Genomic DNA, 24528 nt, shown 5'->3' with positions numbered 1-24528 from the left:
GTAAGCCAACTCACTTTTTTTTTTTTTTTTTTTTTAAATGCTGTAAAAGTTTCTTTTGATATTGCAAGACAAAGTTAATTTTGATGCAATATAGGTGCGTGTTTGTGTATGTAATAATAAAATGTGCATATCAGATTTTTTTTTTTTTTTTTTTTAATGCTGTAAAAGTTTCTTTTGATATTGCAAGACAAAGTTAATTTTGATGCAATATAGGTGCGTGTTTGTGTATGTAATAATAAAATGTGCATATCAGATCAAAGTATAATAGGAGGGTTTCAGTTACGTCACTGTCATGACGCGCGAATTCAGACGGAGGGCAGGAAGTTAAAATGGAGAATGCGTCTATGGTGGAAACTGTTGCGGAGAGTCGGTATTGTAAGGATTTAGACCCAATTTCAAAACAAAGATATACAAAATTAATTAGCAAATATGTTGGAAGCGACCCGTATGTTATGAAAATGAGCGAGTTTTCGACAGAACTTCGAGATTTACCGGTGTTCTATTACGAACTATCTGGTGCTACATACCTCATACTACACCAGACAGCAGATGAAAGCCTACAAAAGTCTGGAGGCATATAATTTTTTTGTCAGCGGGTGGGTAAATCACCTCGGTACTAAACGGCTCCGCGATAATCATCGATTGGTCTTTGCCAGGGTGAGTATTTACTCATTTATTGTTTGATGTGTTAAGATGCTAGCAGTACCTGCTGTAATGTTAACAAACATGCATTACATCTTAACGATCATAGACGTGAGTCTGACAGTCGTTGTGGAGACGAGGTCGGGCCATAGTTAACACTATTAGTGTTACCTCTTTCCATACAACGGAGCAAAAAGGCACAAAATATCTGCTAATGTATTCACATTTTTCTCACTGTGATTTTAGTGCCCACACTCTCACCAAGATGAGACCAATCTGCGCTTGTGTGCTGGAGGAAAGGGCTTCTGCCTCATCAACGATGGGGGAAATGTCATACTGAACCGGAGTCATGACTACTATTACCAAGTTCAGGCACAGCTTCACATTGTAGATGCTGAGTACTGTGACTTTGTTGTGTGGAACCGCCATGATATTTTTGTTCAAAGGATTTTGCCTGATCCTGCATTTTGGGATAATGTGATTCCCAAAGCTGAGTTTTTGTTTGTTTTTGTTTTTTTAGAAAAAGTTTACTTCCAGAAATACTGGGACAGCAAGTTACAAACTTAGATGTGTAATTCAATTGTAAATATGTACATCCACACACTCTTGAAAGTGGGCAATATATTATTCAATCAATACTGTTTTATGAGACAAGATGACGTTTTGAATATAGTTCTGGCTGTTGTATAATGTTCCTTGACAATTAAATTCACATTACTTGTCAGAATTGGTTCACATTTTGTGAGAGCACTGTAATTGGGTTGTATATTGAATAGCACTGAAGATGTTTATTGAAAAGATTAAATGCCATTGAGACAGTAATACATGGTGGTTTATTTACAAGAGGATTTTTCAACAATTGTTATACAATAACATAGTGTGCAATAATAAATTGGAATCCATTTAACTACAAATAACATATTAATACAGTTGGACCATGAGTGAGAGCTCAGGTGCGGGAAAGATTAACAGCCCCCCCCCCCACACACACACACACACACAGCAGTGGGGACCATATTAGTTAATTCATGAGTATGCAACTTTGACAGTCTTAATCTGCTGTCAATCACATTTGTAATATTTGCTTTTAATGCTGTTTACACACCTTAGTAGGACTGCAATAATTTACCTAGATTATTTAATGTCCCATTCCCACTGATGTCCTCTGATAGTGAGTTGTCAGCTAGCTGCATCGGTTTTGAGTTCGCAGCTGTCTGCCTCAGGTCCGGGCTCATACTCCGGCTCTCAGCTGTCTGTTGTAGATCCAACATAGCCTCTGCACATTCCCACCGTCACTGTTGGTCTTCCTTGAGTTTCATCCTATGTTCTTGTTTCAGGGATGCCTCTGATTTGGACTTAGTTTTTTGGTAACCGAGGTTGACCGCCGGAGCCCAGTCTAGCGAGTCAACCTCACCCAAAGCGCTGCGGCAGCCTAAAAAGTCCCAAATAAGTCTATATTACACCACCGGTAATTAACAGATAACTTCTAACAACAACCTAATGTCTTATAAGCACAACCACAAAAAATAAGTCTGCTGGCTAACATACCTCTGACGAAGTGGTCGGAGCAGACTCGGGCATTAGCAGACTCAGCTCCCCCCGAGAGTAGACGTAAGTTTGAAATCCACTTTTTACGGCGTTGTTTTGTGAGTTTTTTTACATTTCTCACCTTTGTGGACGACAATCTTTGTCACTCTAAAAAACTTCTTTTCTTTTTCTCGGTTAGAACGATTGGAGCAACCGTAAACAACACAGAACATTGGCATTTTTCCAGACGACAAATCCTGTTTCTAAATAGCGGTACTTCACTTCCTGCCCTCCATCTGATTTTGGCGCTCTCACAAGGCAGCGCTGTGACGTCACGTGAAACCCTCCTATTTGTGGTCTTCTTTCTATATGAAGATTAGGGATGTAGCACATATTCAGCTACGGTATTCTTTCTATTGTCATACATATAGATTTCCATTATTATTTATTGCTGTATATATTTTTATTTTATACTTTATTATTTTCATAAATACTGACTTTTGTTTCATGTACATTTATAGTGACAATGAAAGTAAAGTGAAATGAAAATGGAAGGGTGGAAAGAGGACCGACACCCCATGGAAGTGTGGGCTGTGATGTAGCCCTGTGTCTAATTCCAGGACGAAACTGCTTTTCGGAGTGGCATGCCTGAAAAAAATTTAACTTGTTTATTGTAAATATTTTTGAAAATACTTTTTCTCCCAATGTTATATATATATATTTTTTTCCTACAATCAGTCTTCTCAATTTGTGTATATAAATGTGTGTTCAAGAAGCTTGATTGTGTGTACATAGTTTTCATCAGGTGATGGGCCGCAATACCTAAACTCATAAAGAGATGGCCTCTAAACACTTTTTGTGTTAGATGGTATATTTTTTCACTGTTCTTCACTGTTTGGTCTGCTGTATATAACCTGTTTTGACTAGAGCATGTATAAATGCAAAAAACGCCTATGGCTATACCTGTTGTTTATGTTGAATTGTCAAATAAAAGACTATTTAAATTTTTTTGGTTGAATGTTCATCCTAACATGTTGAATAAATATTACAAAGTTTCAAAACGGTTCGTTACGCATGTTTGGTTGTCAATTGGACATCAATATTAAAAATTTTGACAAAACGATTTTGGAATTTTTGGTCTTTTTGGGCCCAAAATTATGATTTATAATTGGTCAGTGAAGGAAACAACAGTTTGGACATGAAGTTCAAGGTGTCACAAAAAAAGGGACCAAACCAGGCCATCGTAAACAATTCTGTCTTTGAAATATAAAGGCAACTTCAAAGGCATGCAAAATCAGACAAAATAGGCCCAGACCTTAAAGGGTTAATGTCTTCACCGTGTCTTTAAGCATTTCTTTATGCCATATTCATGTTGCACGTGTATGTTTATGATGCAACTTGTTATTTAGCACCTTTGGATAACATTGAGAGTTCAACTGAATGTAAAAGAGGGCTTATATGGTGGTCCTTGCCCACACTCCCCTCTGCTGGCTTTTATTGGTATAACACTTCCTGTTTTTTATGTCTGGAATCACTCCAATCTTGGCTAACCTGGGAGCGCACCTGAAGCTCATCATCAATCAACACTGCTCATAAGGATCGGCCTGGACAGCAAGCAGGTGCCAGATGACTCTGCCAGTCACCATTGGTACATCGGCCAACTAAGCTAGTAGTTTGTGACTCTTGTCTTTGAACTTTTACTTATTCTGTTTTTTGCCATCAGGACACCCACCCATCAAAGCCCTCGCAGCCGCAGCCACAGCCACAGCCATTGATCATTCAACCCACCAGCCGCTCAGCACTTTGTCCTTGTACAATAAATACCACTTCACACTTCATCTGTTTCCGGTTCGCATTTTGGTCCAAATCAACTTTGCCTACCTTGCCTTAACATAATCATCTGGCCATCAAAAATGGACCAAGCGACCGCTGACACCCTCCAAGAGGCCCTCTGACACCAGGGAGTCATGCTGGACAAGCATGAGCTGACGCTATGTGGCCTTGGAGAGACTCTCCAGAGGATTTCCATGGACTTACAGCAGGTCAAGATGCAGCTCTCACTATCTCCCCCTTCCAGGGCCGATCCTTCCTCTTCCAGGGCCGGTCCTACTGTATCTGTAAGTAGTCCTACTGGTGGCCTACTGTCCCCCCTTCGGCCGGACGTTTTTATTCCAACTCCCGAATGTTACTCTGGGGCGTTGGGCTCTTGCAGACGTTTTTTACTCAATTGCAATCTCGTTTTTAATTCACAGCCATGTAGTTATGCCTCTGATGCTGCTAAAGTTGCTTTTTGTATTAACTTGTTGAGGGGGAAGGCTGGGCTGTGGGCAACAGCACTTTGGGAGAAAAAATCACCAGTGCTAAATTCTTTTGAGACATTTTCTGGGGAACTCCGCAGAGTGTTTGATCACCCCGTTCGTGGGAGAGAGGCCAGAAATCGCCTTTTTTCACTTCATCAGGGTTCTCAATCAGTGGCAGACTTTTCGATCGCTTTCCGTATTTTGGCCGCAGAGAGTGGCTGGGGTGAGCTGGCTCTAATATCGGTCTTTTCACGTAATTTGTCGGAAGAAATAAAAGACATACTAGCAACACGAGATGAACCTTCCACCCTCGAGGAAATGATTTCCCTTTCAATAAAGATCGATAACCGCATCAGAGAACGAAACAGGGAGAAAGCCATCAGGTCAAGTCTGTTCCGGCCACTCATGTCTCCTTCCGCCGATTCAGTCAAACCATCCCCCAGTGACACTAAGCAACCAACACCCCCCCTTCTGTTGGAAGAACCCATACAACCTGGGCCAACCGAACACTGTCCGATCACCTGCCATGCATGGCCAAAAGACCGGGCTCAACCGATAAGTGGGAGCACCATGGTGAGCCAAGCCTTCTCGGATTCCGGCTCTATGTCACGACTCATTCTCCCTGCTAGCATCTCCCATGGTTTAGACGCTATGCCACTGCAGGTATTCATTGATTCGGGCGCTGACGACAGTTTCATGGACGAAGGCTTTGCGGATCAAGCGAAAATCCCTCTCGAACCCCTCAAGGCCCCCAAGGTGGTGGAAGCAGTGGATGGCAGAAAACTGTTTTCAGTAACTCATCGCACCGTTCCCCTCATGCTTAAGGTCTCAGGAAATCATCATGAATCAATACAATTATTTATTATCCCCTCTCCCATGGCACATGTCATCCTTGGTCTCCCCTGGCTCAAGCTTCACAACCCAAACATTAACTGGACGGTGGGGAAGATTGTGGGGTGGAGCAATCGCTGCCACCTAGAGTGTCTTGGCGCAGCACACGCAATCGGGAGACCGGTCAAAGAGCCAGTCCATCCTCCAGAGCCACCTGACCTCTCCAACGTACCCCCCGAATACCATGACCTGGCGACAGTGTTCAGCAAGGACCTCGCCCACACTCTGCCTCCCCATCGCCCCTATGATTGTGCCATTAATCTCTTGCCAGGTGCACCCCTTCCAACAAGCAGACTCTACAACATATCCGGTCCTGAAAGAGCAGCTATGGAAGACTACATCAGAGATTCCTTGGCATCTGGTATCATCCGTCCCTCCTCATCTCCTGTCGGCGCAGGCTTCTTCTTCGTGGGCAAGAAGGATGGTGGCCTGCGGCCGTGCATCGATTACCACAGTCTAAACCAGATAACAATAAAGGATAAGTACCCGTTGCCTCTAATTGACCCTTCTTTTGAGCCCTTCAGTCATGCCAGGTTATTCACCAAGCTGGATCTCCGAACTGCATACCATCTTGTCCGAATCCGTGAGGGAGATGAGTGGAAGACGGCGTTCAACACTCCCCTTGGTCATTTTGAATACCTAGTAATGCCCTTTGGTCTAACAAATGCCCCCGCTGTCTTTCAGACTCATGAATGATCTGTTCCGAGACGTTCTGAATCGTTTTGTGTTTATCTTCCTTGACGATATACTTGTGTTTTCCCGTTCCCTAGAGGAGCACCGCCGTCACGTCAGGATGGTCTTGCAGCGGCTTCTGGAGAACAGGCTTTTTGTTAAACCAGAGAAGTGTGAGTTCCATGTGTCCTCAGTGAGCTTTTTGGGTTACATAATCGCCCAGGGGCACCTCAAACCAGACCCTGTAAAGATCCAAGCAGTTGTTGATTGGCCAACTCCCAGTACCCGGAAGGAGCTTCAGAGATTTCTGGGCTTCGCCAATTTCTACCGTCGCTTTATCCGGGACTACAGCAAGGTGGCCCTCCCCTTGACTCAACTACCTCCACCAAGCACCCTTTTGCCTGGTCTGAAGCTGCTGGTAAGGCGTTTTCACACTTAAAGTCACTCTTCACCTCTGCCCCCATTCTCAAACACCCCGACACATCGCAACAATTTGTTGTGGAGGTGGATGCGTCGGACACCGGAGTTGGGGCCATCTTGTCCCAGCGAGACCCCACTACCCACAAGCTGCACCCATGTGCCTTTTTCTCCCGACGGCTCAGCCCTGCTGAAAGGAACTATGATGTTGGAAACCGGGAATTGCTGGCGGTGGTTTTGGCCCTGCAGGAATGGCGTCACTGGCTGGAAGGCACCAAAATCCCATTCATCATCTGGACAGATCACAAAAACCTCTCCTACATACAATCCGCACAGCGCCTCAACCCCCGACAAGCCCGCTGGTCACTGTTCCTTACCCGGTTCAATTTTTCATTGTCATATCGCCCAGGTTCACGCAATGGCAAGGCTGATGCACTATCACGGCTACATTCACCATGTCCTAGCTCTGTAGATCCTGGAACCATTCTTCCCTCGTCCTGCGTGGTCGGCGCTGCCAGATGGGAGATTACATCTCTGGTCAGGGAAGCTCAGAAAGCCGATCCAGATCCAGGAAACGGTCCCTCAAATCGCCTATTTGTCCCATCTGTTGTACGCTCTCAAGTCCTGGAATGGAGCCATTCTACCAAATTAACCTGTCACCCTGGTATCCATAGGACCCTCTCTTTCCTCCGACAGTCGTTCTGGTGGCCTGGTATGGCCAAAGATACCCGCGAATTTGTCAATGCCTGCACGGTCTGCGCTCGAGGGAAGGCCTCCCATCAGCCACCCTCTGGTCTGCTATGCCCCCTCCCTGTTCCCAGTCGACCTTGGTCCCACATTGCAGTTGATTTCATAACCGGTCTGCCTCCTTCTGAAGGTAACACTGTTATTCTTACCGTTATTGATCGTTTCTCCAAGTCTGTTCACTATGTTCCCCTTCCCAAATTACCATCTGCTCTGGAAACCGCCAACCTGTTAGTTAAGCATGTGTTCAGGCTTCACGGCCTCCCTCTAGATATCGTTTCAGACCGTGGTCCCCAGTTCTCCTCGGTGGTGTGGAAAGAGTTCTGCAAGGTGGTTGGCGCAGCACCCAGTCTTTCCTCAGGATACCATCCCCAGACCAATGGCCAGACCGAAAGAGCCAACCAGGATCTAGAGGCCGCCCTGCGTTGTGTCACCGCCCATCATCCAGTTTCCTGGAGCACTTTCCTACCCTGGGTGGAGTACGCCCATAACTCGCTCATCTGCTCAGCCACCGGTATGTCCCCTTTCATGGCCTGTAACGGTTTCCAGCCTCCTTTGTTCCCCGAGCAGGAAAGGGAAGTAGCTGTCCCTTCCGTGAAGGACCACATTAGCAGGATTAAGGAGATCTGGCGGACTGTGAGGGCTTCCCTCACTCGCACAGCCGAAAAAAACAAGAAGCTGGCCGACCTCCACCGTTCACCAGCCCCGGAATACAAGGTGGGACAAGAGGTCTGGTTGTCTGCCCGGGACCTTCCCCTGCAGGTGGAGTCGCGCAAATTAGCCCCCCGGTTTGTTGGACCTTACAAGATCACGAAAATCATCAACCCTTCCGCTGTTCGGTTGGACCTCCCGGCATCCATGAACGTGCACCCCACCTTTCATGTTTCCCTGCTCAAGCCTGTTTCCTCCAGTGACCTCTGCCCTCCGGCTGTTACACCTCCTCCACCCCTTCTCATTGATGGTCACCCGGCATTTGCTGTCTCCAAAATTCTGGATGTCCGACCTCGCGGCCGTGGTTTTCAGTTTCTGGTGGATTGGGTGGGCTATGGCCCCGAGGAGAGATCATGGATCTCCCGTAGTCTGATTCTGGACCCGTCTCTCTTGCGGGATTTCTATGCTGCCAACCCCGGGAAGCCGGGCAGGCCGCCCGGTGGCGTCCGTTGAGTGGGGGGTACTGTGGTGGTCCTTGCCCACACTCCCCTCTGCTGGCTTTTATTGGTATAACACTTCCTGTTTTTTATGTCTGGAATCACTCCAATCTTGGCTAACCTGGGAGCGCACCTGAAGCTCATCATCAATCAACACTGCTCATAAGGATCGGCCTGGACAGCAAGCAGGTGCCAGATGACTCTGCCAGTCACCATTGGTACATCGGCCAACTAAGCTAGTAGTTTGTGACTCTTGTCTTTGAACTTTTACTTATTCTGTTTTTTGCCATCAGGACACCCACCCATCAAAGCCCTCGCAGCCGCAGCCACAGCCACAGCCATTGATCATTCAACCCACCAGCCGCTCAGCACTTTGTCCTTGTACAATAAATACCACTTCACACTTCATCTGTTTCCGGTTCGCATTTTGGTCCAAATCAACTTTGCCTACCTTGCCTTAACAGCTTATTCACCACCACAAAAGCTTCGGGAGCAAAATAGTATCAGGGTGAAAAATTTGGCAGAACACCGGCTGTGAACACGTGTGTGGGTGTGGGGTCAAGTCATCAGTCAATCAAACTTGCATTTGAGAGGGAAAAATGAACTAGCACATTCAGCAAGTGAAAGGGGGTCAATTTAAGTCTGAACATATTGAAAGTACTATAATTCACGCAATTATGGTAGGGTTAATTCCATCCTTACAAGATGGGAAGGCAATTTAAATTACCTACATTCATAGACTTCATAATACTTGACAGGACACGGGAAACGGAGCCGATCTGTAGGGGGCCTATTTTCAAAAACTTCAAATTCAAACATTTTCAAAACCAAAGCTGCTACCGACCTAAAACCTAAACAGGCACCTACCTTAGCCATATAGGAGTCTCCATGAGCAGTGGCATCAAAAAATTCAAAGTCGTTCCCTTATAAAATCTCGATTAATTATTTTTTTATATAAGTATAACAAAACTTAAAATGGCTATAATATTCTTAGATTTTACACTAGATGCACAAAAATCAAATGCCGAGATAATCACCTATATTTTCAGGAGCAATAGCAATATTAAACATATCATAAGTTTTTGCACAAAATAGCAACTTATTTTTTTATTTCCAGCAAGTTTTCAACAGATGATAAATCACTCAATATTCACATCAGAAACTTAATACTTGAGGAAAACATATAGAATCAACTATAAATAATATATAAATAGATTATTAATACATTGTATATACAATCACAATTTCTTATACAATAGAATAGAATAGAAAAAGCATTTCCCTTTACTGTGCATTATAAATGAAAATCTCAAAAGTGACTTGCAAGTATAAAATCTAAATAAACAAATATAAAATGCGTATGAGATGCGGCATCCCGATCATGTAAATTTCAAAGTATCGGAATCGGCAAAAAAATATCGGCCATGCCTTTTTTAATATATATATTTTTTTTAATTAAATCATTTTCTAATTATATTTAACGTTACAGACATAATATGTTACACTCATCCAGAGTCTTTAGTTTGGGCTTACGGTAGGGTTATCAAATTTATCCCGATAACGGCGGTAATTAATTTTTTTAAAAATGTATCACGTTAAAATATTTAACGCAATTAATGCATGCACTGCATGACCCACTCACGCATTGTCGCGCTCAATCTGTAATGGCGCCGTTTACCTATATAGAGAGATAAAAGGCAGCGTAAAATGAGTAGAGTGAATTTTGGAGCCTTTTTTTTTATTGGCTAAAGCCTTACAATCCCTCTCCCTACAATTAGAAATATCATGGGAAGCAATGTGGGGAAGCAAGGTAGCAATTGATCTTTTTCTTAACACCTTATGTTATTTCCCAACGCAGAGAAGATATATCAATTGGTAGCAATACGCACACTCATGGTTCCACTTCCCATCATGCATTTGGGCATGGCTACAGTATCATTTACTGAAAGCTCAAAAAATACACTAGATGGCAATATTTAGTCACAATATACAAAGTCACAAGTCTTTCTATCCGTTGATCCCTCTCACAGAAAGAATGTTAATAATGTAAATGCCATCCCGAGGATTTATTGTCATAATAAACAAATACAGTACTTATGTACTGTATGTTGAATGTCTATATCTGTCCGATTTTTTTTTTCTTTTTTTTTTTCTTAATGCATTGCCAAAATGTATATGATCGGGAAAAATTATCAGGAATGATTGGAATTGAATCGGGAGCAAAAAAAAAAAAGCAAACGGATTGGGAAATATTGGGATCGGCAGATACTCAAACTAAAACGATCCGGATCGGATCGGGAGCAAAAAAACATGATCGGAACAACCCAAGCTTTGAATATTGTTGGTGAGAAAGTATTGAACATAGAATATGCATGCAAATGAATATTGGACTATTGCTGCGTTTTCCGGTCAGCTTCCTCGACTTGTACAAGTCTGTTCCTCGCCATCTCCTTTCTGCCAGTTTGCCACTCTAAGGCCTTGTACGTCCTTGCTTCGGAAATCACATCCTTGGAGAAGTTCGCACGAAAAGAGGGACCTGCTGATGTGTGGCGAAATGGTGTTGACCAGCCTGTGCCCCTCCTGGCACCTGTACTCCTAAGAGGCCGCCCCTATCACCTCCTGCTCTTGGCCGCAGCACACATCGGTAGTTATCATTGCAGCGCACGTCCTGCGCCGGCCCGCGCACGTTTATCACAGAGATCATCCTCTGGAACATCTCCAGAACGTCAGCTGTGTTCCTGTGTTCCTCCTTACCCGTGGTCATGGCGAGGAGCCTTAGCCCGGCGACCATGTAGGGGGTTGACCACAGCCATGATGAGCCCAACGCTCTGCTTCTTGATCGAAAAGGACGCCAGCACCTTCTGGGTCAACTTGTAGCCTGTCTTGACAGACATGTTCTCCCAGCTGGCCAGCGCCTTCAAAGAGCACAAAAAAAGAGCAAAGAGCGCCTTCAGCGCAAAACAAAGAGGTTTTTATGTTGAAATTCTTGTCAATAAATGCTTAAATCCCTGAATTCCTTATAGATATGGACACAAAACAGTCTCGATTCTTGGTTAAAAGCAAAAGAAACCGTGCAGGTAGCATGTATTTTACGTAAATATGGCGAATGTGCGGCTCGTCTAAAAGCCGCCTCCATGTGTAAACAAAGAAAATTATTGCGAATAAATGCTTCAATCACTGAATTCTTTATAGATATGGACGTAAAACAGTCTCGATTCTTGGTTAAAAGCAAAAGAAACCGTGCAGGTAGCATACGCATTTCGCATAAATATTGCGAATGATGAGGTTATTCATTTACGCAAATATGGCAAATGTGCGGCTCGTCTTAACCCCTTCTTGCCAAATATATCACATTTGATACACTTAGAATTTCATGATTTTGAGACTAATTCAGAATTTTGAAATATCTTTCCTAAAAAAAAAAAGTAAAGGATGCAAGTCAACTCATGCATCTGCAGGCTCCATGAGAAGGAAAAAAACAGGATTTAGCATGGGTTATAGACGAGTTTCCTGAGCGAAATATGGGCAGCGCCATCTTGGACAATGTCTGTCTCGAACTTCCGGTTCAGAAAAAAACGACAGGAATTACGGTTGAAGTAAGCAGTGTTTTATCAAAGTTAAAACTGTAAAATTAAAGCAGAGGAACTCACAGAATCTCCATTAATGGATTCAGCATGACGTTGATGAGACGAAGATGAGATCGCATGATTGTTCTGATCACTTCGTTGATCATTCGTGGACAAAACTATAACAACCTGTCAGCCTGTGTTGACGTGAGGTATAGATTGATACACCGGCCACTTGAGTGACCAATATGAGATTAATTTTCACATTATATTAAATTTGCCGAATGCAGAAGGGCTGACACATTTTGTTGTTACAAGGAAATACTACAAGCTAAAAAAAATAGTATGTCATTCTCTTTTATTGCAGATAATGATCGCAATAAAAAACATTTGGACAACATGATTCCATTTCATGTTTTATTCAAAACGATTGATGCATGTGCAAAACAGGTCAACAAATCACAATTGATAAAATGATTAGAAAAATATTAACGAAGGTTAAGCATACGAGGAATGTGTTAGCAGACAGCAGAGCTTAATTAAGGGAGCCAAACTCACCCGACATTAAGAGACACTCGGCGGCATTCAATCGGGCTTTCTCTCTCTGTCCTCGATAATTCCACCTCCAATAGCATTTCTTAAAGATCCTGCAGTTAAAAAGTTCGTAGTTGGATCTAGGCGAGCTCGGCGACCCACCGTCTGTCCCAGCCTGTCTCTCGGCTGCCCCCGGGAGTCAAGCCGTCGATCATCAAAGTAGAACGCACGTATTCTCGATATTTGTCCATCAACGTGCAAGTCGTCTTCCCTTGCCTAACAGCATTTTCCAGCTGTAAACAAACAAACAAAAACTTGTAACACTTGGATTTATGCGGTGCCATCCAAAACGTACTGATTAGCAACAGGCTAGCAGCAGTAGTTGTAGTAAAAATTATTAAACTTCATAATAAACAATCATCATCGTAATTATCAATAGCAAAGGAAACAAGTCGTTCCATGCGCTAGATTTTAAGTTTCGTATTTTTGGAGCACATACCTTTCATTTGACAGCATCAGACACGAACAGTGTTGAAATTTTGACAGAACAACGGCCGTCACCCGCAGGACAGCCTGCAGTTGCAGTTTGGACGTCTCATTCCCTCCGGTCTATTACGAGCACCCATGGTTTGTGGTACCAAGGCACCGCCTTGGTTCTACACCCGCCTTCATGAAGAAAAAAATCCCGTGTTCGTGAATGAGGACATCCAACTTTTGAGTGTGCAACTAGTACTGGAATGCCTCGGAGCTTCCTGATTGCGTTTCCATCGACTGCCGTAGAGTCAATAAAATACGATAATATTTTACTTGTGGTCACCCTCGGCCACTTCTCGATGTTGTCTTCCCATGTCGAGATGGCAGAAGGATGCGGTATTTCCAAATCGTGGTTTTTAAGGGGTTTTAGTGAGTGGCGCGACTCTAATGCCACTGACTTCAATGGTAAAAAAAAAAAAAAAATCAGAAACGGAAGTGTAGGCAGGCATAAGGAAGTAAACCGGAAGTACCTCGGAAACTTGTCTATAGATATTAGAGCGCTTATTACACACATTAATCTTTTCTTTTTTACAAGTTTGAAAAAAAAAGGTTTTATTAAGACCTTATTTTTCTAATGTTGTGATTCTCTGACAACTGCTTCATATTGCAGGCATTAAAGGGTTAAAGCCGACCCCATCTGTAAACAAAGAAAATGATTGCGAATAAATGCTTCAATCACTGAATTCTTTATAGATATGGACGTACACCACTCTCGATTCTTGGTTAAAAGCAAAAGAAACCGTGCAGGTCGCATTTATTTCGCGTAAATATTGCGAACAATGAGGCTATTCATTTACGCAAATATGGTGAAAGTGCGGCTCGGTCTTTAAGTTGCCTCCATGTGTAAACAAAGAAGAAAATATTGCGAATAAATGCTTCAATCACTGAATTCTTTATAGATATGGACGTAAAACAGTCTCGATTCTTGGTTAAAAGCTAAAAAAAACGTGCAGGTAGCATTTATTTCGCGTAAATATGGCGAATGTGCGGCTCATCTTTGAGCCGCCTTGATGTGTAAACAAAGAAGAAATTTCTTGCGAATAAATGCTTCAATCACTGTATTCTTTATCGATATGGATGTAAAACAGTCTCGATTCTTGGTTAAAAGCAAAAACCGGGCAGTTGGCAGTTATTTTACATAAATTTGTCGAAGAATGACGCCAATGCCGTGGTGGCTCCCATTGATTTTTTTCACGATGTTTCAAAATGCATGCATTGTACAAAAAATAAAATAATTACCTTGAATCCTCGAGACAATCCTTGTTGTTAGTATGCGGTCCAGATTTCGTACATTTTGAAGGTAATTTCACAGTTCAGTTCAAAAGTATGTGTGAGAGTCATTCCCATTGACTTCTAATACTGTAAATGAAGTTGACTCACTCAGCCCCATACGGGCCCGGCCTTGCGCGGACAATACCTCTTCTGACTCGTCGAGTATCTTGTAGTCTATGCTACAGTATATAATTGAATTCACTATTTAATGCAAACAAGGTTGCTTAAAAGTTGGTGGGGACAATTTGAGCATCCTGAAAAGTGGGTAGTGTTATAGCATCCTGAAAAGTGGGTAGTGTTATGTCCCTTCCATCCCTTTGCAAACCTACGCCCTTGCGTACAGGCATATAACAACAGTTCTCTCACAAAGGCAGAGAGTCACAGTCGTTCGGGTAGTAAATAGTATAGTGCTGCAACGATTAATCGATTAACTCGAGTATTCGATTAGAAAAAAATATTCAAATTAAATTTTGTTGCTTCGAATATTCGTTTAATTAATGGTTTATTTTCGAAAGTTTGCATTTCATTTTATTGATTAGGGTGAATACACTGCCCTCACTGGTCTGCCTCATTTCATATAGCTGAATCCAACTGCTCCCTGTTAAGACCAACGTAAGCTAAGTTTTTGTTTGAGCTGCTTAATGCATTCGTAAATTAGTTTATAGGTATATTTAGCCGTTTTTTGTGGGAATGTCTGAACCATTTGTTAAGAGCATTGTAAAAAAAAAAAAAAAAAACCTTAGCATTTTATAGCATTTAAGCTAGCGGACTTTTGCAATGTAAGTTAGGCAGTTGTTCTTTTGTTCTACATAGATCATCATTTATTCTTTATACTGTTTGAGGCTCAGTTCAGGTATTTTAATTTTTCATGTTCCTTATCCGATTACCCGATTATTCGAAATAACTAGTTCATCGATTAATCGACTACTAAAATAATCGATAGCTGCAGCCCTAAAATAGTAATACTCTCAATTTTGTTTTGTAGGGGTTATGCTCGGCAGTAAGCGTAAGGACAGCACATGGTTTCACTAAAAAGTGATGGATTTGTTTGGCATCTACAGTAACTTATTTTCAACAACAAATGCAAGTTACCACTTGCCTGTTTTTTCCGGGAAGCTCAACACTTTTCTCCCACATCCGCTTGTGTTACTTATGCCACAGTATTCCCACAACCTAGTCACAACTGGTTAAATTCAGCCAAATACACATGCGATCATTACATACGACATTACATATGAGAAACACTGATACAGGTGAGCCTGAAATTGAAAACCTTCTGTGCACATTTATAGTTTTTTTTTCTCAGTCGGGTTGGTACATTTCTCTGATCATAATTGGAATTCTCAAAACTACTCGTCAATCTTCATAACATTGTGTCACTTGTGCACATCAAAAAAGCAGTCCCGTGTTTCATAGAACAAATTGAAAATGCATGGAAATGAGTATATTCAATTCAGATTTTTCCAACTTGCTTAGGTCGCATTGCTAAAAATGTATTCTTACAGGTCACTATCACCCCACACAATATTTAGTCGTTAGCAGAGGTGGGTAGAGTAGCCAAAAGCTTTACTCAAATACTTCAAAATAATATTACTGAAAAAATGTACTCAAGTAGAAGTAAAGTATTTGGTGAAAAGAATACTCAAGTAATGAGTTGTGAGAAACTGCTTCCATTTTTGTTAGATTTTTTTTTTTTTTAAACAATGGTATTTTTTTTCTGAGCACAAATTTATCTGTATAGTACTGTACAATAACCCATTACCAATAACCAATAACCACATTACGCCAAAGAAATACAAAAACAAAGCATTGAATTCCGGCTAAGGAAAAAAATGAAAAAATGACAGAAATGAAGCATTATTCGTCCAAAAAGCATGAGTGCTCTCAAGTGGAGAAAATAGTTCCTAGTTTGAATAGTGATTACTTCCTTCATAGTTACTATTACAAAATTAAAAGAATCATATCTCCGGTTTTCCAAGGTCAATCGGTGCCAATTATAAACTGAGAGAGAGGTTAAAATCAGCGCTTTCAAATCACATTGAGGGCAGAGCTCTATGTCAAATACTTCATTTTTTACGGTGTTTTAAAAACACCATGTGATTAAACAGGCTGGCATGCTCATAGAACGGCAAGCTTGCGTCTGATTGGTATAATGGAGTCATGTGATTATTGCTGCGATGTCTCATTGGTGAAATTGGTAGAGCTACTCTTGGTATCGCTGGCAAAAAAAATCTAATATGTGGAATGAAGAGAGAAAATGAAACGAATTTTGTGTCGCCCAAAGTACCGGAGTAAGAGTAGCGTTTTTTCTTCACAAGTATACTCAAGTAAAAGTAAAAAGTATGGCTTAGTAAAACTACTGTTAGGAGTAATTTTTTCTCAAAAGGTTACTCAAGTAAATGTAACGGAGTACATGTAACGCGTTAGTACCACCCGCTGGTCGTTGATTCATTGTGTAAGTCTTTACTGTACATGCAAAATGAATGAAAATGTTTTCATGATATGTTAAACAAAATTGACATTTCCATTACTATTTTCTAAATCTGTCCCGAAGAGGTAATCTTCTCCCAGATGGATCTTCACTTCCTCTACTGAAGAAACCTCAAAGAGACAATTGTTATATTTATATTCATTCATTCATTTATTTTACGTATTAGTGTTAAAATTTCAGGTGATTTGTTCCATAAAATGTTAGTCTTAATGTAATTTCAATAAAATATGTTTCACTTTTTTTTTGTTTCGAACCATGGGTCAAGAATTGTATCGTGAGTTTTTATATCGTTACAGCCCTAATCAGCCAGGTAAGCTGTTGCACTTTCATTTAGCTAGAGCATTCCGATGTTTACGTACTGTACATTAATAATGATTTAGGTTGACGATTTAATTAACCCTCAGATGCATGAATGATAAAATCCTTTGTCAAGATTTTTTTCTGATGTTTTTATTCTTCTTAGGACATGAAAATAGTGTTCAATATCTTATTTGTTTTTTTTAATTATGATTTTTTTTAATGACGTTACAGACTTGTCCAATAAATTGGACTCCATGCACCTGCACACTCAACATAAAACAATGTAAATTTACTATCAAAAATGAATTGTGTTCTATTATGAATATGAAATTCCTTAATCCCCTTTATGCTTTAAATGAATTGTGTTCTATTATGAATATCGAATTCCTTCATCCCCTTTATGCTTTGGTAACCATTTCAAGAATTTTTGAGAAATTTCAACACTATAGGCACAATGTATAGGCCTGAATAAGAAAACCTATTAAACTTCCAGTTGTGACTCTTACCCAATGTCTCTATTGCTGTCTGGCAGCCACTCATCATCACTGTTGTCATTACAGTCATCATTATTGAAGCTGTATGGAATTTCCTTGGCTATTTTGTAAACAGCCTTATTCTTTGCTTCTTTTCAAGTCTACAAAATGAGATAATATGCATAAAGTAATGCAAACTACAACTAAGATAAAATGCACATGATGTAGTAATGCAAACTTCAGCTAATCTGCGCCAAAAATATTTAATTATTAATTGATATTTATTATTTTAAGTTAACCGCTTATAAATATAACAATTACATAGCAACTTATAACCATAACAGTCTTAAAACAGCGACACAATTATGTAACGTTGTGCTGTACTCTCAACACGTGACATGTGCTGCTATACAGCCATTTTATACAGCTATAAACTCTCGAGAGACAAGGCGTACTTTTCTTGGGTTTATGGAGGTCTCAAATTGTTTGTTGGTAACTAAAATACAATACAAATAGAAATTAATACATTCAAAATGTTATAAAATAATATCTTCAACGCGTGAGTAGCTCAGTACAAACACAACAGAATGCCTAGGTCATATCAATTGATAATGAAAAAGTTCGCCAAAAACAAAATATACATTTTTCTTTCAAACTCAATATACAAACTAACTAAAAACTTACAAAGACGAAGGTTAGCCGAGGCTTAGCTGTCAGAGAAAGTTCGTCGAGGTTTTAAGCCTCAAAGGCGCTGAGAAACGTGCTTGTAAACAGGAAAAAAAAAATGATAGCGTTAAAGATCGCTTATTGCAACAGATGCTCTTGCCCTCAGCATAAATGCACGTTCGCTGGAAAAGGAAAGGTCTTACTCTCAATGTTTGTAGATGGAAACTTTTGGACACCAATGTTTTCATTTTAACTAATTTATACATTGTTTAACTAACTTATTAACTTATGAATTCTTTATGCCATTTTAATACAAAGACATGGCAAAGGTGTTCAAAAATATACTGGAATTAACCATGTGTCCACTTCATTGGACACATGGTTAACCATATATTTCTCTATATAATACACAAATATTTCATATTTCAAACAGATATCTTATCATAGATGTTACTGTATATCCTTTTTTTTTTTTCAACCACTGTAGCTCTTCGGGCATATAAGTATTAACAGGATATGCCAGTTGTAGTAGACACGGCGGTTATCTTGAATTCAGAGGATATTTACTTGCGGTTACACCAACTGACCACTGAATTGACCTCAATAGAGTATGGCAGCAGAGAATACTCGTGAGGTTGCTATGCCATAAACCATAGACATTTGCATTAAAGAGAAAAGTTTCAGTAGCTGTCCACTGTAGTGAACCCTATGCACCAAAGGGTTAAAAGGCATTGTTTTTTCCATTCAGGTTCTGTTTTACCTGGAGAAATGTTCTCAAATGTAACAAATTAACTGCAAGAAATGGTGAATCAGTTGAATGTGTTTCGGGGGTGGATGGGGTTAATGTGGGAAAAATTACACTGCAACACAGTTATATACAAAGTTACAGGACTGGAGTAACAAAAATATACTGTAATTCAAACTCGTAGGTTTTTGCCTTTACCTGATGATCAGATCTCTTAGTTCCTCCTCAAGAACCAACCCCCAAGCCCGGACTCATATGACTTGGCCCCGTCAGAATTTTCCCCATTTCCCTGAGCCATAGCAGTCATCAAGAGGACATTTTGAAGATGCGATTGACATCAAGAGGACCATGACAAGAGCCACGTAAGATACAGGAAGATTACTTACGTTAACTTCATGAGAAGCCTGGGAAAGTTTGACTCCAGAGGGATTTCAGTAAAGGTAAACAGGATCCAAAATGTAGCCTTTGTGATGCCAGTCTTTGCCCTTTTCTTCCATATCTTGTTTATTCATGAATAGATTTGGAAGTGATTTGTTTTGCACAAAAATCAATGTATTTATTCCAATGAAATTATTGCAACTTTTTGCTACGAAATTATAAATTATTTACAACAGTATTTCAATGTGATTAGTCAGCCCAATCCAAGTTTTCCTTTGGATTAATTGCTGAAAATGTGTAACAACGCAAACTATCCATGTAGCAAACAAATCGGTAGCAGTGCAAATAAGGCAAAACACAGCCAAGAGGGGATCAAACATTTATTTTACCCTTATTAAAAGTTACAATAAAACCATTAACATCTTCAAAAGATAGCAAAATAAAGAGAACCAAAAACATTGGCCAAAATATATTTACAGAGAAAGTTTGCAGATAAAAAGCTCACATTTTGTACACGATCCCAACCCCTGCATCATAAACTCTGAAATGTGAACACTGCAATACTCAAGAAGCTTGAATGGGAATTTTAGCCTGAAAACAAACGCATAAGACTATCTTCACCCACCTCTCCCCATGTTTTTCTTTTATACATGAAAAACCGAAATGTAGTTAAAACATAGAAATGTAGAATTCAAAAAATTAAGTTGATTTGAATGGTTGTACGCATCCATTTAACAGTCATTTGGAGTGAAGGAGATGCTATGCCCCGCTACGCAGCGACGGCAATCGTTAGATCCCAAAAATATGCTAGAGGGCTGCCACGCTGAAGGATGCTTCTCAGAGAATTGGGGTGGGGGGGAAAGTCTTGTACTACATTCCTGATTCCTCCACGTCCAGTTCATTACCTTCTCCAAATGCCAGTCCCTGTATGTACCATAAGGGGACGACACTTTCATCAATTTGAGGGCTCGGTGAGATTCCGTCTGTCAAAGTACTGATAAACTTTAAAAAAAAAAAAAAAAAAAAAAAAAAAGGCAAGTGATCTGGTGGTTGAATCAGCAAATGTGATATATCCTTTGTCTTCGTTGTAGTTTTGTTGTATAACTTTTAAGAACGTGGCATGAGTCTCTCATATATATTTATATACTTTAATCTTGGAAAATTAGTTCAGTTGGTGGGGTGCAATCACTCCGCACTGGCGTCGCCCTCAGGGGCCGCAGGTGTCGTTTCCTCAGCAGAGGCGGCGGCAGGTGCGGCGGCTTCCTCGGCCGGAGTAGCCTCCGTGGCCGGAGCGGCCTCCTCGGTGTCCTTGGTCTCTCCCTCTGGAGGGGCGGCCTCGCCCTCCTTAGACTCGGCGGCTGGCGTCTCTTCTTTGACTTCCTTAGCCGTGTGGCCATTCTCCTCAGGCTTCTCCTCGCCCGCGGGGGAGGCGGCCTCCTCCTTGGCCTCTTCGCTGCCCTTCTTGTTTTTCTTTAGTGAGATGCCCTTGAACTTGAAGGAGTTCTTCAGAGAGAACTTCTTTTTCTTCTTTCCATCCTTGGGCGCCTCACCCTCTGTCTTGGCCTCGCCCTCTCCCGCGGGAGCGGGTTCAATGGCATCCCCGGCACCGGCCTCTCCCTCCTTAGCTGGCTCGGCTGTGCCGTTGCCATCTGCGGCAGCCGCATCCCCTTCTGGCTTAGCAGAGACATCACCGTTGGTCTTGACGTGGCCGTTTTCCTGCACAACACACGACTTATTAGTAAAGCAGGCATTTTTCAAAAATGGCATACGCTGTAATGCTCAGATTCCAAGCAAAACTTGAGGAAAGCTGTAGATCTTAATTGACATTTTCAAAAGGGGAGGGGCGCTTTACAGCTGTTTGCACCATTTTAATCGGCCGCACGGAGGCAGTAGTGTTGCGTCTGCAGTTCAACGTCAGAGAACAAAGGAATTCCCTGGTCACAACTGTTCTCTCCATCAGTGTGAGTGTGGGCATAATCATGCTTTGCTCTCATGCTCATTTATATTGCATTAGATATCACTTAAAAACTACGTTTTTTTTTTTTTTTTTAATTTAATAAATCATCACAATTCGAAATTATTACATTTAGTGGTTTCGCGTTTTTACATTCAACATTCCACGCCCCAAAGATAATTCACTGCGTTTTAATCAAGCCAAATCTCTCGTGGTTTAGCGAGCAGGCGCATATCCGCGCTTTTGTTTGCAGCTCCGCAAAATGTGGCACCAGCAGAGTACATTTGCATCCTTTTCCACTGTGCGTCCTTTGTTTGACGAGTGAACCAATATTTCACACGACTAAAGCCAAATCGTGGGATGAAATGTACTTCAAATAGCCTACAAACAAACGTTTCGGTGATCATGCTTTTTGTCTCATCGTGGGACCAGCTGTCGTAACGAACAAAGGCACGCTCGATGCTCGATTTACCATACAAAAGCTCACGTTTTCGTCCATTCATACCAAAGAGGGAATATTCTGAGATTTCTAAATCAATTTGAAGCGTAACCGAGCAACAGCTTGGTACCGCCGCTCCAAGCACGCTAGTAGTGGGCGTTGGGTGCCATGTGACTCCCCGCCGGTACTCAACTCTCAGTTTGATCCAATTGACTCACCTGGCCGTTGGCTTTGGCGGCAGCAGGGTCGGCGGCTACATTCCCCTCAACAGCTACATCTCCCTTGGACATGTGGGCTCCCATTTTATCACCGGAAGTTCTAAACCCAAAAAATTAAATGGAAAAGAAAAACTACAAAGTGGCTTTGCTTTTAAATCGAAAAGTCCAGTTTTGGAATGAATTAGATCTCGCCAAAGAGTGAAGAATCCTTCCTTAGCCCTGACTACAGAGACACCGAGAACGTCCTCCCACGGTGAATGTAGAACCCACGGCGGCTGAGCTCAAATTAAAGGATGTATGAGACACGACTGTGAGTATTTCAACCTCGCCTCAAAATCTATTGGAGACTCCTCCCATGGGCGTGTCAACAGGGGCGCATCCAATGTGTTTCCGGGGGATGTCCTTCATCCACCCCTGTCGCTACAACAGCATGTCATTCTGCAGTACTACTTCAAACTGACTGAATTTTAGATGATTTTGAAAGGCTCACTTGTTGATATTTGTTCTTAAATTAAAGGTTGTATCCCAGTGATAAATTCTAATAGTACATTAATCATGTGTCTCAACCAAATCGATAATTTGAAAATTCTATTTTGCTCTTGGGACAATGAACCCAAATAACGCTAATTAATCAATTCGACTCATTGGCCTCCATTGACTGCGATAGACGTCCAAATTCATTTGAAGTGGGAGGGCTGAAAGTGAATAAACGCTGCCACCCTCACAGTTCTAATGGATTTGACGTCTACTAGTGATACTCATTGAATTTTGAATTTTAATGAATTTTAAGTATTGTTATGTAACAAAATTGTCAAAAAAAATGAAAGCTTCACTTGACACATGTTAAGTGGACCATCTGCCAATGGACATACAGTCATGTGAAAAAAATTAGGACAGTCCATTAAATATTCAGTTCTTTATTAAGAAATGTACACATATCAATGTCTGATCTTGTTTTTCTTTATCTCAGGAAAAGAAATATTTAATTGCAGGTAAACAACTAAAATTAACAGTGTTTTACTCATTAAACCAAATATATCAACAAAAATGCATATTCTAACTGAGGAAAAAGTTAGGACACCTTACCACCTAGTAGCTAGTGTTACCCCCTTTAGCTGAAATAAATTCAGTGAGACACTTCATCTAGTCATCTAGCAGTCTTTGACATCGGTTTGAAGAAAGTTTGCCCAACTCCTCAACGCAGAATACTTTCAGCTGTGAGATGTTTGAGGGGTTTCTAGCATGTCCAGCCCGTTTCAAGTCACCCCACAGCAGCTCAGTTGGATTAAGATCTGGGCTTTTACCCGGCCATTCCAGAACTCTCCATTTCTTCCTTTTCAGCCAGTCCTTGTTGAATTTACTGGTATGTTTTGGGTCACTGTCATGTTGCAGGGTCCAGTTTCGCTTCAGCTTTGATTTATTCACAGATGATCTCACATGTTCTTCAAGCACCCTCTGATACACAACAGAATCCATGTTGGATTCTATGATGGTGAGCTGGCCAGGTCCTGCTGAAGCAAAGCATCCCCAAACCACTTCCACCTCCATGTTTCACAGTTGGTATGAGGTTCTTTACCTGTAATGCTGTATTGGGTTTACACCACAGGTCTCAAACCGGTCCTCAAAGGGCCGCAGGGGGTACTGGATTTCATTCCAACCAAACGAGACAAATACCTTTTCACCAATCTGGTTTCTTACAAGTGTAATCAGTTGATTGCAATCAGGTGCTGCTTATGTTAGTAGAAACCTCATTGGTTGAACTGTTTGTGCTGGATCTGTTGGAACAAAAACCAGGACCCACTGCGGCCCTTTGTGGAGTCGGTTTGAGACCGCTGGTTTACACCAAACATGTACTCTGTTCTGGTGTCCAAATAATTAAATTTTAGGTTCATCTGTCCAAAGAACATTATTCCTGAAGTCCTTCAAACTTCAGTCTGGCCTTCATGTTCTTCTTGGAGAGTAAATGTTTCCTCCTTGTTAACCTCCCATGAAGATTAAACTTGTAAAGTCTCTTTCTGATTTTAGAGGCATGCGCTTTCACATCAACAGTAGCAAAAGTAGGTCCCGTGATGACATTTTAGGGTTTTTGGAGACTTCTTTTAGCATGTTGCGGTCTGCTCTCGGGATGAACTTGCTTGGACGGCCAGATCTGAGCATGTTGGCGGTCGTTTTGAATGTCCTCCACTTGTAGACTATTATTCCGGACAGTGGAATGGCTGATTTTATATTCTTTTGAGATCCCTTACCAGACTCATAATTGTCTACAATCTTCTTTTGGAAGGTCTCAGACAGCTCCCTTGATCTCACCATGGTGTTTTCTCTTACTTCAACAGTCAAGGGCACACCAAACTAAATGTGAGTTTTAAATAAGGCAAGTCTTCTTCAAAACACTGGGTAATAATGTTCTAATCATGTGCACTTGATGTGATATACCTGTGTGTGATTTTAGCCAATTTAAGTGGGATTGAATGTGGGGGTGTCCTAATTTTTTGTCCAATTTGCATTTATTTAAAATTACATTTTACAGAAAGTTATTAAAAAAAAAAAAAAAAAAAAAAATTCAATTATTTAGTTCTATTGAATTCCTCAAGATTGTTAAAATTGATACTAAATATCC

At 41.2% G+C, this 24528-nt stretch overlaps 2 protein-coding genes across 2 annotated transcripts in view; both read right to left on the bottom strand.

Annotated features, from left to right (window-relative positions):
• Window positions 1–18296, bottom strand: part of LOC130931029 (uncharacterized) — a 42820-nt gene extending 24524 nt beyond the window's left edge. The window contains exons 1-2 of the mRNA XM_057859480.1: window positions 18196–18296; window positions 17545–17672 (exon numbers count right to left, since the gene is read on the bottom strand). The gene's annotated coding sequence lies outside the window, so the exon portion shown is untranslated. The remainder of the gene's footprint in view (window positions 1–17544; window positions 17673–18195) is intronic.
• Window positions 18297–19665: 1369 nt separating this feature from the next.
• marcksl1a (MARCKS-like 1a) lies at window positions 19666–22224 on the bottom strand. Its single transcript, XM_057859610.1, has 2 exons — window positions 21912–22224; window positions 19666–21016 (listed from the first exon to the last, which is right to left on the bottom strand). The coding sequence occupies exons 1-2, from the start codon at window positions 21993–21995 to the stop codon at window positions 20486–20488; spliced, it is 615 nt and encodes a 204-aa protein (XP_057715593.1). The 5' UTR covers window positions 21996–22224; the 3' UTR covers window positions 19666–20485.
• Window positions 22225–24528: the final 2304 nt, after the last annotated feature.

This window comes from Corythoichthys intestinalis, chromosome 15 (assembly GCF_030265065.1).
Source record: "Corythoichthys intestinalis isolate RoL2023-P3 chromosome 15, ASM3026506v1, whole genome shotgun sequence".
Classification (NCBI taxonomy): Eukaryota; Metazoa; Chordata; class Actinopteri; order Syngnathiformes; family Syngnathidae; genus Corythoichthys; species Corythoichthys intestinalis.
The sequence above is the reverse complement of the archived record's forward strand: the minus strand, read 5'-3'. Positions and strand labels throughout refer to the sequence as shown.

What these genes read in the sequence shown, in the direction of transcription:
- marcksl1a (XM_057859610.1), bottom strand. Translation starts at nt 21,995, where the DNA reads ATGGGAGCCCACATGTCCAAGGGAGATGTAGCTGTTGAGGGGAATGTA. An exon ending in CCGCCAAAGCCAACGGCCAG is followed by an intron (nt 21,017 to 21,911) that starts GTGAGTCAATTG and finishes TGTGTTGTGCAG; the next exon opens with GAAAACGGCCACGTCAAGAC.